The sequence below is a fragment of the Protopterus annectens genome, chromosome 9.part0 (assembly GCF_019279795.1).
Source record: "Protopterus annectens isolate FY-2018-M chromosome 9.part0, PAN1.0, whole genome shotgun sequence".
Lineage (NCBI taxonomy): Eukaryota > Metazoa > Chordata > Ceratodontiformes > Protopteridae > Protopterus > Protopterus annectens.
In genome coordinates, this window is record NC_056743.1 from 1798544630 (window position 1) to 1798559173 (window position 14544).

Consider the following 14544-nt stretch of genomic DNA (forward strand, 5'->3'; position numbering starts at 1 on the left):
GAATGACTTGGGGTGTGCCTGTATCAATGTGATGCATGGGCTGTCAGTGGTGATTACTGCAGGAAAGTCCTGATTTGCCCCAGTAGTAATTACCTGCAGTTCAGAGACATGCAGTTTATCTGATAATGAGGTATTTCCCCATTGCAGCTAAAATGTCTTTGAATCGTATTTTCCATGATCTCAGAAACAGCACCTTTTGGCCACAGCTCTTACCACCTGTGGTGATTTTTTTCTGAATCCCAGAGAATATCATCAGAGCTTTTGTTCACATTGTAGATTTCTGTACTGCCTCCAATAACATTAGACTATGAACATATAAACTTGACCTTCAATGAGTATTTCTTATTAAAACTAATTCCATTAACTAATTTCTTTAGCACAGTAATTTCTATTTACTGGTAGATTTGATTTCTTTAGTCCCCATCTCATATTTGCTTCAGACACTGCTTTTACATTATAAAATGTGGAACAATATTAAATACCAAAAGCATTCACTCTGCACATTATTTGAACTAATTACAAAATAAAACATTTTAATGGTCTTTATAACTTGAACATTTCAGTTTTGAAAGTTGACAAAAAAACTGCTTGACAGCAGAACACTTTTTTTCATTTCCAGTTGTACTGTATTTGTTAAACTGGTCCTAGTTCATTATCTCATAGTGTTGTCAATGTGCAGCTTGTAACAACGCTCTAAAAAAATCTTTTACATGTTGTACCATCTGAGAATATGTCACGTTTGTCTTCCAACTTCTTTTAGAAGCAATGAGACTCAGCATCCACTGCAATTGTGGTGGGAAGGAAAGGGTGACTTAAAACTGAGAGGTTGTATTCTGTCTTCCACGTCAGACTTAATTTGGAATATGTTTTGCTTCTATCAATGTTAGTTTACCTTTCAAGGATCTGCAATCTTTCAAAAAATAAAATACACCACATTGCTAAGTTTCCGTAGAAATCCAGCCTGGCAGATGAGTTGAAAAATAAAAGCATGCCTTTACTTCAGGATACAGCCATTAGCCAGCACTCAACATCCAACCCTCACCCCCCCCCCCCCATCTTTTACATCACCGAAGGTCCACTACTGTTGCTTCAATTAAAGCAGTCCCTTTGGAATCATGGCCATTCTTCATTATATGGTCATTTTCTGTCTCCTCACTCTCTGGACTTACAGTTTCAGCATAGCAGCTAGACACTGGGGATGTAGCAGGTACTGTCCCTGAATCTGTGTCTCTCTGTTCTGCAAAGTCCTGCAAATCAGTGTTCTGACCTACCACCGAAGGTGCTTTAGAACCCATGGTTTCCCTTAAAATGTCTCTACAGCCTAGTCCACTCTTTGTTTCTGTGCCAGGTACTGGGTTTTTCTTGCCCTCGGCTTGTTTGTCTCTAGAATCTTCTTCTGTGGCTTGATCATTCAGTAGTTTCACAAGGAAATTAATATATTTCATGGCAAGACGTAAGATTTCATTTTTACTGAGTTTTTTATCAGGTGGGTGAGTAGGGATGAGTTTGCGTAGCTCTGCAAAGGCACCATTCACGTTTTGCTGACGCCATCTCTCTCGGCTGTTGGTGAAGACCCTCCGGGCTACCTTCATTGGATGATGACCTAAAAATGAATATAAGAAAATATCAGATTGATAAACACATGGGTAATTAAATGTTGATCCATAGCACAGTCCAGATTGCTGTGGGATGTGCTTATACCTGATATCAGAATTCAGTGTTGCTCTTGTATTGGAGGAATTACTTACTTATTATTTATTTACTCATAATTCTAATGAAATGAAGCCTATTTTTTCAGAAGAGGTCCAAGGAAAAAAGCACATATAGCAAAAGTAGCTTATGTATATAATAAAAAATACAGTGTAAAGTACCTATTACAGTAATGCAAGCTGTAAAGCATAATACAGTTAGTACCACAAGATGGCAGGTAGCTGTAGAGAACCAAAGTTGATGAAGGATGAACTGAACAGATTGTATAGACAAGTATAGAACAAAATGGTTAATAAGAGATAAGATAAACAGTTATCAGTTAGCAGGCAAAATGTAAAATTGCGTACTGATACCAAGGATATCCAGTGGAACATTTAATGAAAGTATTTACTCACAATATAACATATTTTTGTTGTTCCCAGTAGGGCACAGGGACTTGATACTTAGAGTGCAAGATTGTTAGACAGGGTTAGAGAAGAGGGCAGAATATGCATTGACAGACTTATAACTAGGTTAATTGCTGCCCTCAACAGTCACTAGAATGACACTCAATCACACTCAACACAAAGTTCAAAGCAAAAAAACTTAGAAAAGAAAGAGGGGAAAAAGGGTTCTCCAAAATTAAGCCCCCCCCCCCAAGAAAAAACAAAAGAATATTAGCAGAGACTGCAAATAATTAAGCATGTTCATTTAAGCAGCTGCAAAATCATCTGCAGCTCCTTAAATAAATGCTGTTACTGTACTCCCACCTAGTTAACAAGTCTTCTAAGCTGCTGATAAAGTACCCTAACTTCTTGTTCCATATGCACCCCCCTTTTTCTACCCTTGCTACATTATTGATATGCTTTGTCATAAGAACAAATCTACATTAAGTGAAATACAAAAGTACTTTACTTAACAGATCTTCCATATTTAAATGTGACCTCTGCTTGAACTCAAAGGATGAGAACAGTAATAAAGTATTCTCTATAGCAACAAACTGAAAGGTCAAAATGTGGATGCAGCATGTTATCAAGAAACAGTGAAGTGATCACCTAGCTATAAGTAATATAGACTCTGCTTGCTTGCAGGAAAAAAAAAAATAGCAAAATTCAAAATAATTAAAGTTGTAAGTTAAAGAGGGATATGAAACTCATGGGTTCCTATGAGTTCAACGAAAACGCATTATGTCGAATGTGTTTTCGTCGACACATGTAGAGCAAACAGGCAAAACAGTGAAGTGGCTGTTCAGCGAAAATTTTCCCTGGGAAAGAAGTCACTTGACCGCTTAGTTGTTTTGCTGTGTTCTGAAGTGTAGTGTGGTCCCTTGTCCGGTATAGCTCCCGAGCGTGATTGTGCAACAATTACTGACCTTAGGGTTAGGATGCAGGTTAAGGTAAGTGCATATGTATGAAAGTGTTTACTGTTGTATATTTTATGTTAAATGCATGGTTAAGTTCCATGTGTATGCGTTTTCAGTTGTTTACTTTTGTTTGGGGAGGGTAGAGTTAGGGTTAAGGTAAGTGTATATGTGTTTGGAGCTGTTTATGTGAATGTGCGAGAGTTACTGACCTTAGGGTTAGGGTGCGGGTTAAGGTAAGTGCATTTAGTTTAAAATGCTTATTTTTTTTTTTCATTAAATGTATGTTTGGGTTATGTGCATATGTGTATTTAGTTGTTTACTGGTTTTTGGGGGGGTATAATTAGGATTGGGTATGTGTGATGTGTTTGGAAGTGTGTAATGTATTTTTTTTTGCGGGGGTTGGAACAGCGATTTCTTTCCCTAGGAAAGAAATTGCGGTTCTTCGGATTCGACATTTTCAGCTTTCGCTGAAAATGTGTCGATGCAACATCGTTCGCTGTTTTAAGCGTTCGATGTTGCAATATAGACCCGAAATTAATCCCTGGTTTGGCACCTATGTCTTTAATGGACAAAGGAACCATGTAAATGGTTCATCTCCCAGGACCATGCTTACACTTACCAAGGGTACCATAACTTTTTTTTAAAAACATTTTTTATTGATTTTCATGAAATAAAGAAATATGATTTATAAATATACACAATATATGTCTTAAAAACATCATAATATGGAACAATAACTATTTACAATGTCCATAGATATAATGTCATTGTTGTGATTACATTTTATCTAGTAGTTTTTCAAGTTTCAACCAAGTTAATTTCTTATCTGTTATCTTAGTAGTTCTTTCTGAAATAGTTTGCAACTCCCTATTACATACAAGTTTAGCTAACAGTAAAAAAATCTATAAATGATAGGATTTTTTTACACTTCCAATTTGACATAATGATTTTTCTTGCAATTGCAAGCAAGGACCAAAGAAGGTGTACCTGTATTTTGGGGATATGTGTTGGTATCGGTGCATTGAACAATAATAATGAGTCAGATACTTCACACTTGTCCGACCACAATGCTTTTATGAAATTTTTGAACTCTATCCTGAATGGAGTTACTATTTTACATGTAAGAAACGTGTACCCAATCTGCACAAAGTATTTCCTCACATCTCCAACATTTATTAAGATTATTTTTTGATATCAAGTCCATCTTATGTGGGGTAATAAAGCTCCTATGGATGTATTTCCAAGTGAAGATTTTCCAAGAAGGGGATGACGTGCTACTAATTGATTTAAGTACTAATTCTTTATCACCATCTGAAAAATGGATTTGTTTATTCTCTCTGTGAAATTCCATAAGGGGTCCTCTGAGATTTGCATATCGGTTCTTAAAAGATTTATATATACTTGACAATGATAGAATATTATTAACATGAAAAGTGTTTATTTCACAAAGAAGAGAAAGTATTTTAGGTAAATGTGTTTTGCTGGTGATATGACATATTTTGAATTCATTAACTATGTATTCTCTAAATATTTGTATGTTCATCCAGTTGTTATGCTTTATGTTATACCTGGCCGTAAGAGAACATGGTTCATGGATATTATTATTGCAGAGAAACTGGTGCCAGAAAACTAAGCCATTTTCTTACATTACTTTTATTTTAGATATGTTGAAAGAGTCCAGACATGTCTTCATGTATGCTATGGGAAATATTAAACATTTTAAGCTTTTTGTCATATGATTTTTGTTTATTATCTTTTTAAAATGATCTAATATATAATAAGTGAAAATAATGTTTTTTATTCTTATTGGTATTGTAGAAATGTTCTTTGACAACAAGGAAGATTTTTTTTATTTTCTGAGAACATATTATTGTCAATATTTGTGTCTATGTCAGATAATAAGATACTTACATGGAAATCTTTGCAATTAGAACTATATTTGGAGTTTAACCATTGGTTCATCACATTAACTATGGTTGATTCCGCATAAAGTTCTATTTTGGGAATGCTATTCCCCCATCTTTCCAGCTTCTGTAGTGCCAAGCATGGCTAATTCTTGGCTTTTGAGGAAACCATAGGAAATTTAATAACATAGAATTTAGTTGCTTCATTAACTTTTTCGATGGGGAGGCAATTAAAGTTTGGAAGTAGAACAAAATTTGGGGTAATATGATCATTTTTATTAATGACAGTCTTTCTTCTATTGTGAAATACATTTTATTCCATCTATTTAAAAATTCCTTAACTGTGGATAATAGGTATTTGTAATTTGTTTTTAAAGTATTATTCCAGTTTGACTTTATATATATTCCTAAGTACTTAATGGTGTCATTTGCCCAGTTAAAGTTGTTGTGTTTTCTTAGTAAAGTGTTTACTTTTTTATTTAATAATACTGTTTCTATTTTGGTGTGATTAAAGCTTCATCCTGAAACCTCTTCAAAAACTTGCAGGGATTTTGTTATATGATCTATAGAGGAATCTATATTTCCAATTGTTAGCATGACATCGTCCGCACAAAGTTGTATTTTAGAAATGTAGCTTGGACTAACAGAAAATCCCCTTATATTAGAATTTGCTCTTATGAATTTAGCTAGAGGTTCTACTGATAGGGCAAATAATAAGGAGAAGAGTGGGCAGCCTTTTTTAGTGCCTTTTAAGATGTTGACCGGACCTGATAAAAAAGCACTAATTTTGATGTATGATATTGAGTTAACATATTCCCCCGGATTCACGAATCCTCCGTGTAAGACTTAATAAGTCTAACTCGGAGGCTGCTGTTGAACAGTATGACATCAGCATGCCATGAATATGCATGAGGGCATGCTGACTCAACCGTAAGTCTTACACGGACCGTGTAAGAAAGCAGGGGGCGTGTCCGACTGCCGAGAAGTCTAAATGTCCACGCCCCTGCAAGTGTTTAAAATAAAAGCAAATAAACAAGAGCGAGTCCGCTCAAATGTCCCTGCACCCAGCACCTCACTGTCTGATATTGTAAACCCCCATTACAGTTCTAAAAAGCATAACATTAATTTTTTTTAAATTCCCAAAATAGCTGCCCGTATTTGCGCGTGTGTGTGCGGGTGTGCCCATTGCTTAGCTACAGTTAGCAATTCTGACATGGAAGAGCATAAGAAAGAATGTTTATGCAAATCACACCAAATAGCAATAGCGTAATGGTAGAGCGTTCGCACAAAGAAGAGGCATTCACAGTTTGAGTCCCACCACTCCCCTTCATATTTATTTTTTATCCCACCACTCCCCTTCGTATTTATTTTCTAAATCAGTATATGAAATAATACTTGACAAATATGTTTAAACATTACTAAAAAGCAATGAAATGGCCAATGTATCAGTGAACAAAATAAATATTTGAAAGGATCCTGATATAAAATTGCATGCAGTTAAGCAGCGCTTCACCCAGCGTAATAGAGTTGCCCATAGTTTAATAGCGCTTCACCCAGTGCAATAGAGTTGCCCATAGTTTAATAGCACTTCACCTAGCGCAGTAGAGTTGCCCATAGTTGAATAGTGCTTTACCCAGTGCAATAGAGTTTCCCATAGTTTAATAGTGCTTTACCCAGCGCAATGTGTTTGCGTGGATGTGCGCGCCGTGCCAACAAGGGCACCGTAGGGCACCGAGGAGCAACGTAAAGCAAAGTTGCTTAAATGTAGCCACACCCCCTAGCCTGTTTGGATAGTATGAAAATAAAATATATAACAAGGTTCAAACCCAGGACTCTGTGCATCAGAAGCAAAGTACAGAACCACTAAGCCATGACCACATAGGGGAAGCAGCCACTATTAACATTCATATACTTACGAATGGTAGTTTAACCATTACTAAGCAGGTCTGCAGTCAGCCGAGAATATTACAAAATGGCCAATCACAAAGAAGTGCAGGAAATGCGGCATATTTAAGCCCCACAGGCGGGAATACACGCCATAACTGATTGTAGCTCACATCTGTAGTTAGAATGTCTGGTGTTGGAGAAGGAACACGCTTCCGAGCACAACGTTGGGGCACTGAGGAGTCCAAATACATGGTTTGGCTCCTTGTCCACTGTCACGAGTCAAGACTCCTGCAGGGCCAGTTCCAAGGAACAGAGTACAAGGCAGAGGCTTGGAACCAGTTAGCTCGTGACCTCACCAGTGCCACAGGCGTTCCTCAGACTGGTGAGCAGGTCCGTCACCACCATGCAGACCTGAAGAGACGAAAGCAGGACTGCCTGAATCAATGGATACAGGAGGCCTGTGGGATGCAGGATGCCCCACAACTGAGTATGTAGCCATGGACTGCAGTATGTAAGAATTGATAATGGAGTATGTATAACGGATAGGTATGTCTCAATATCCCTTCATTTACTTTACAGCTGTAGGTGACCGTGCTATGAATCAGCAAGCCTATGCTGATAGGCTGCTAAGGCTGCGCCACCAGGCAGGTTAGTGATTATTCTGCATGTATTGTTATATAAAATATGAGAGAGAGCATGAAAGAAAGTGTTGTAGTCCAATAATACAGCCATAAAATTGCCTGAATAAGTCCTCTGTATGTACTGTCAGAAAAAAACGTCAGAGAGGCAGAAAAAGAGTGTAGTAACCCATTAAGAAAGGTAACATATGTCTGGAATAATATCTCTGCAGGCACTGTCATATAACATAAGTGAGTGAGCCTGAAAAAAGATTTTCTAACCTATTATTAAAGGTATAATATGTCTTGAACATGTCTGCCATAGACACCGTTAAAACAAATAAAGGAGTGAGCCTATGGAAAAGTGTGTAATGTCATTAATAAAGGTCTAAAACCCAGAGTGTGTCTGTGTCACAGAGTCTGAAATGTTGTTGTACCCTTGCATTATACAAACAATACTGTTTGAAAAGGTGCTGGCAACCCAGAGTTGTGCAGTCCCATATAAAGTGGGTGATGGAAGTGCTAGTAGTTGTGAAACATATATACAGTCCACAATAGTCAGTTACTGGCTGGCATGAATAAGTAAATCTGGCACACATGTAGCATGTAATTTTTCTCCAGAAATGTGAGTGTGTGTCAAGAAATGCAGGGTTCTGTACAAATCGAAGTGAAAATGTCATGTGAAAACATCCCAGATATGTAGATAAAGAAATATAAATGCAATCAAGAAATATGTAGCAGTAACATCTGCATCCTGGACAGTTAGTATGTCAGATATAGGTCAGGCATATATTGAACTAGCCAAACCCATTACACAACCTAATGTATGGTGGCAAGTGTAATAATACAGGCAGGGGATATACACTTGCAGTCACTTGGAATGTAGTGTAGACTAAAAGGTCATTATAAGATGTTAACCAAGGTTTTTTCTACACCCTACTGTATGTGCGCAAACCATGCAATTCCACACCTCAATGGGTATGTGTAATCTTAAATATTTGATGGGACATATGTCCTATTGTTCTATAAATATTTGCATTCATGGTGATGCATGTGCCCTGTTTAAACACCACAATCATGGTGGCCTGTTGCTACCAAACATCCCTGCATGCTGTTGGAATAACCACTATGGTTCAATATATGCATGTGTTATGCTTGCTGTTCAACTGTTGTACCCTTGGTATGTTGGGTTAATTGGAATATCATTGCATGCTGTTATAACTAATCTGGAATGCTGTTTCACTTATGTTGTAATTAAACACACCTAGTCACAGAACGTATGGGAAGGCCGGTCCCAGCGGACCCACCTGTCCCTCCTCAGCTGGCGAGTGCACCTGGCACCAGCAGGTCTGGTGCCCAGCCCAGGCTCCCCTCCTCCATTGGTCCTGTGCCACCTTCAGGTGGAAGCGCTGCAGGGGATGAGGCTCATCCCCCCATGCAAGCGTGGGCGGAGAAGGGCCACCTGTCACCCTTCAAAGGGTCCGGGCTGTGGTGCGTAGGGAGATCCAGCGTTCAGTCACTGATCCCCTACGCCAGCTTGAGGCGAGATTGGCGCATCTCACGGGTGAGCCTGCCCGTCCTACGCAGCCCCCAGCATAGCCACCATCGGCGCTGTGAAGGTTCAGTGGTGACTGCCCATGGGTGGGGATCTCAGTTCCACTGTTACCATCTGTGGGCTCATGGGCTTGCGATTTCCAAACATCTGACCCCGTCAATTGTGTTCACCCACGCCATGTGTCATACACCGCCCCTGTATGCGTCTTGTCTGTCTTGTCTGTGTACCTTCCCAACCTACCTCCCCGGACATACCTACTTCCTCTACCTCACTTCCCTCTCTCACGTGAAAAAAAAAAAAAGGTCAATCTGTACCCACAAAAAAATTACGCCCCATACATAGCTGCCCATTTCGCACACATGTCCATCGGACAAACATGTAAGCAGATAATTAGAATTGGCAGTACAACATACTTTGTTGTCCTCACCCCTCTCCCAGGGGTGGAAGGTTTCAAATTTCACTCCAAATTCATTGCATATGCACAGCTGTTGCTGTTAAAGAAATGGGCAGCTATTGACCTTCCCTACACCCGTCCTGCACATCCCGAGCTTGTTTACTTACTGTGTGTCCCTCTTTGTGCCCCCTTTTTCACCACATTCCTATCTCCCCATTTTCTTTTCTTTAAAAGAAATTAGTGCGGGGGTTAGCGGGAGTAAGCACTTTTAAGCAGTAGTAAGCGGGAGTAAGCGAGTGTGCGCATGTGTACGCTTAGCTAAGCATCGCTAAACGACACGCAAACTCACACAAACCCGCTTACAACTGCTTAAAAGTGCCTTAGTCACTCTATGGCAGGGCCCTTGTTCTGCTGAGCAGCAAAAGAAAAAACCTCTGTCAGTCTCGAACCCCAGACCATTGACACAATCGACTGCATGAATTACCACTAAGCCACAGCAGATATACAAATAACTTGGTTCTGAAATAAATATATCATGTATTACAATGAGGGGATGTAAATGGAATTTAGGAATGGTATAACACAAATCCTTTTCTGTGGGTCTTTACCAGCAGTGGTTGTGGAATTGCATGACATGACTGTGAAAGGAGAACCAGCCATCCTAGCAGGGAATAATGTTACAGCAGCACCTTACAAACACCACACATTATCAGGCCAGGATTAATACTGGCCGCAGGAATACAGTGCAATAACCACATTTGTATGGCAGTTAATTGTGTAAGTGAGGAAAAAAGTATATACTCCCATGTATCCTGTGTTAGCATTTGGAGGGGTGTGTACATGTCTACACTGAGATGTGTGTACTGGAAGCAGCAACATTCAGGTTTCAGTACAACATGCATATAACTGGCTACAACCCTAGCATCACATAAGAGACATATACCAACCTTCAGACTGACACAACGGTGTCCAGAGCAAACAAGCATGGGCCCCACCTTGAAAATCTGAAAGGGCTATGCCTACCTAACCTAGCGTTTTATAGCAGTGGGCTGCAATCAAAGTGAGTAATGCAATCACTAAACAGCAGGCTGCATGCAATTACTGAATGGTGGGCAGCAATTGGTGCAGAGGCTGTCACATGCACAAGTGCAGATACCTAGAAAAGCAGGCTGTACCTGCAGTCCACACATGCAATTATATCATTGCAGGTGCTGTGAGATAGAGAGTGAGAGAGAGAGAGAGAGAGAGACACGGACACAGACACAGACACAGACACTGATTGAGACAGAGACAGAGACAGAACAGAACAGAGTGAGAAACAGAGACAGAACATTGAATAGAGGGTGAAAACCAAAAAAAAACCACCAATAAAAAAAAAAACTACAAAACCGTAACATACGGAGCAGGGAAATACTATGATAAGGTATGTAACTCATATGTATGTGTTGGCATGTTGTAGATGTTCCTGAAGAGTACTTTACACACTGAAAATCATCCATGTGTGGCAGCAGTATGTATCTATCTGTATCTGCACATATGCATAGGGCAAGGGACATACTGCAACTGTTAGTGAAGGGTGGACAGATATCTGTCAGTGAAGGTTGATATGTGCATATGTCCATGTAGGTCATAGTGTGTGGCTTAGAAAACAGCATGCAGTGTGCAGGAGAGGCTGTAGGTCAACCGGTGCCCTAGGCAAAAGGGTTCAACGGCACCCCCTACCACACTTCCTTGTGCCCCCATCCTTGTCTTACTACACCACATAAATAGTGGAAAAGCACCCCTGCTAGAGCGGCGCCCTAGGCGGCCGCCCAATTGGCCTATGCCTAAGGCCAGCTAAGATAGTGTTGATATATGTCATGTGGTGGTTAAATGCTGTGGGACAGATTTGTCAGATCTGCTGTGTTACAGCCAGTGAGGCCTGCCAATGCTACAAGGGCTGCAGACACCCACATGCATTCTGCACAACACCGTGCAATTTAATCACATACATGTACATCCCACAACTGTTGCATAAGTGATATTCCCACCATGAAAGGTGGACTGTACATGTGCCTATATGTACATCCATGTGTACAGCAATGGATGTGTACATGTATGTGTAGATATATGCATGTATATCATATATATATATATATATATATATATATATATATATATATATATATATATATATATATATATATATACATATAGAGTGAGAGAGAGAGAGACAGAGAGACATGGGTTCATATGTACCGCAACAGGTGTGTGGTGACCAAGGAATGGACTGTAGACAAGTGTTGATACTGCAGTGTCATTCCACCTTCCCAAAACAGTGTACCCATTAACTACCACATAGGTAGAGATCTACCTAACAGTGAAGGTGTGATAAGGGAACATGGGACACAGGTGGACAGTAGCCTCCACTTTGATGAAGACAGTGCCACACTACACCTGTAATCTGTCTGTGTGGTATGTGTCATGACAACAGGTGTGTCAGCTATGGAAATATAGGGTAGAGTTCCCCTCTACTCATCACAATGCCCTGTGTGGTATGTACTTCACATGACAACTACACCAGGTGAACAGGCCACAGACAGACCCCCCAGAGGGTAATACTGGCTGCAAACAGATGCCCTATGCAGACTGACTCACAAAACCACAACTACACTGTATTGCATACTGGCCACACAGAGGTGACCTCTGCCAGACATACAGAGGTATGTCACACCCATAGCTGGGTGACAACCACCATGGCAACATATCACAATCCCTCTGGGATACACGCTCTAGGGCCCTAAACTTTGTCAGCTCACTAAACGGCACATGCTGAAGGGATAGGCTCCCATCTCAGAGATATGCCATACACCGGAATAGACATAGCAATAGCAAACAAGGCTCCTCCTTAGCAGTTGTGATAAATACCCCTGATGATTGTGTGGGAGATTGGTAATACACCCCAGGAAACACCTCTGTGGTTCAGGTTGGCAGGGACAAGTGAAATCAAAGTACATGTGTGTCAAAGGCCCGGGTAGCATATGGCTAGGCTGCCGTAGGCCTAGGGCCAATAGCATATTACCTACCTATGACACTATGCACTCACACATGTACTTAATGCAATAACTGCTATGTGAGGTTGCAGAAGTGCAACGCTGAATGTGTGCAAGGTCTGTAAAGGTGTGATAGCTTAGTGTGATGTTGTATCTGACATGGTAGTGCCTATTCTAGCTGTGAGGACAGCAACTGATGTGTAATGTACTGTTAGGCAGACATAGTAGTACGGCAGATGATGTGACGTAGTTCTCTGTTAACGAATGTGGTGTCTCATTGTAGGCTAAAGCAATACATGTATGCTTAGGGAGTGGTACTGCTGGTGAATTCATCACCAATATGAACTGTAGTACTACCTGAAGCTGTAGGCTTAAACAGCACAGTATGGTGTGTGTTTACATTGCTTGGAAACACTGTCATGTGAGTTTCCTGTAGTCTCCACAGAGGAAAAAATGCAGACATAAGGGTGTGTAAGTAGTGGCACACAGTACCGTATGGTACACAGGTAATGCTCATCTGTATTGGCATACAGTGGTGCGTTGTATGTATGCCTGATGTGTGTGTGATTATGCCTGTACAATGGCTGCAATCATATGTGTGTTACAGGGTAAATGTGTGTATCCAGCAACATGTATAGTCTGTTACAGCAGTATGCCACCTATAGTAACAACTGGACACATCTGTTAGGCAGGGCTATGGCATCAATGACTAGGGTGGTTGATTGGTACTACTGTACCTGTACTATATATCCATTGCAATGGATGACATCTCTGTTTGTGCATCGGTGTGATATACACCCCTGTCTTGAGGTTGTGCAATGTGTCACAAACAGTGTGTTGGGTACTGTTGTATAGTGGTGTGATATATAGAGTCTGCCAGGCAGTGTTTGTTAGTTGTGGCCTGAGAACCAATAAGTGGTATTGAACGTGTGCAACCTCTGACAGACAATAGGATGGTATATATGGCAGTAAAGTAATATCTGTGGGTAAAGGTGTAAAGTGTGACACAGGACACTCTCACACATATTGTTCATATCTTTTTCATCCAGATGGCCCACCACCACAACCCAGCGTATACAGCAGATGAGGAAGAGGTGATACTCGACAGCCTATTGCAGCGGTACACAATGCTCTTCTCCAGAAGCAGCCAGCACCAGCAGGAGCGGACTGCACTGTAGCAGGAACTTGTTAGACGGGTAAATGACATAGGCATGCATAACCAGACATATGAACAGGTACACCATCACTGCAGTGATTTAGTTAGACAAGTCCGGCGGCATGCGTCTGATATCCAAAGACAGCAGCTTGCCACAGGTGGAGGGGTGGCCATTCATCCCCCCCTCACCAGAGCGGAGGAGCTGCTCCTAAGTGTGCTGGCTCCTGGACAACAGCTACAGCAACCACTGACATGTGTTGTAATGGAGGCCAGAGCCACCCAGCACATCCACCTGGAGCAAGCAGGTAACATGCCCAATCTGTAGACTACAATTAACTGTATTGTTAGATTATGTGTATTTGAGATGTGTACTGTGTGTTTAGCAGTTCAGCTGCCTAGTGTTGTGCAATACAGATAGTTAGAACGATATCCCTGCACCTGTGACTGTTGACTGTTGTTGTACTGCAGTTTAGCATACCCACTGTAGCAATGCCACAGTTGTAGCCACTAACTGACCTTCTCATATTCTCGTAGGTCCCTCTGGTGTGACAACAGGGCAGCTGATCCATGCTGGTGAGTGTGTTATATCTGCAATGTTGGTAATGAAATATGCATGTCATAGGTGAGGTGTAGGCCATGTACACATAACACACCTACACATAATGCATGCCATGCATGTTTGCTGTGAGACATTGCACAGCTCAGTAATGTCAGTAGCTGCCTCACTGACATGCAATACACAGAGCATGACACACAGTTGTGGCAACCCCGTACTGTACATTGGATAGGCATAGTTGCAACACCTGTACACAACATAACACATTTATCACATGCAGTACACAAAGTCATGCTACATATGGTGTAACCACACACCCACTGTAAGGTCACACTTAAGTATCCCACATGTCATCCACACACACATGACGTACCTCAGAGGTAGAGGCCTA

General features: G+C 40.8%; 1 protein-coding gene across 1 annotated transcript in view; it reads right to left on the bottom strand.

Moving 5' to 3' along the window:
- Nucleotides 1-506: 506 nt before the first annotated feature.
- The window catches only part of LYL1 (LYL1 basic helix-loop-helix family member), a 366014-nt gene continuing 351976 nt past the window's right edge, over nt 507-14544 (bottom strand). The window contains exon 4 of the mRNA XM_044084668.1: nt 507-1603. Coding sequence (XP_043940603.1) covers nt 1065-1603 — 539 coding nt within the window. The 3' untranslated portion in view covers nt 507-1064. The remainder of the gene's footprint in view (nt 1604-14544) is intronic.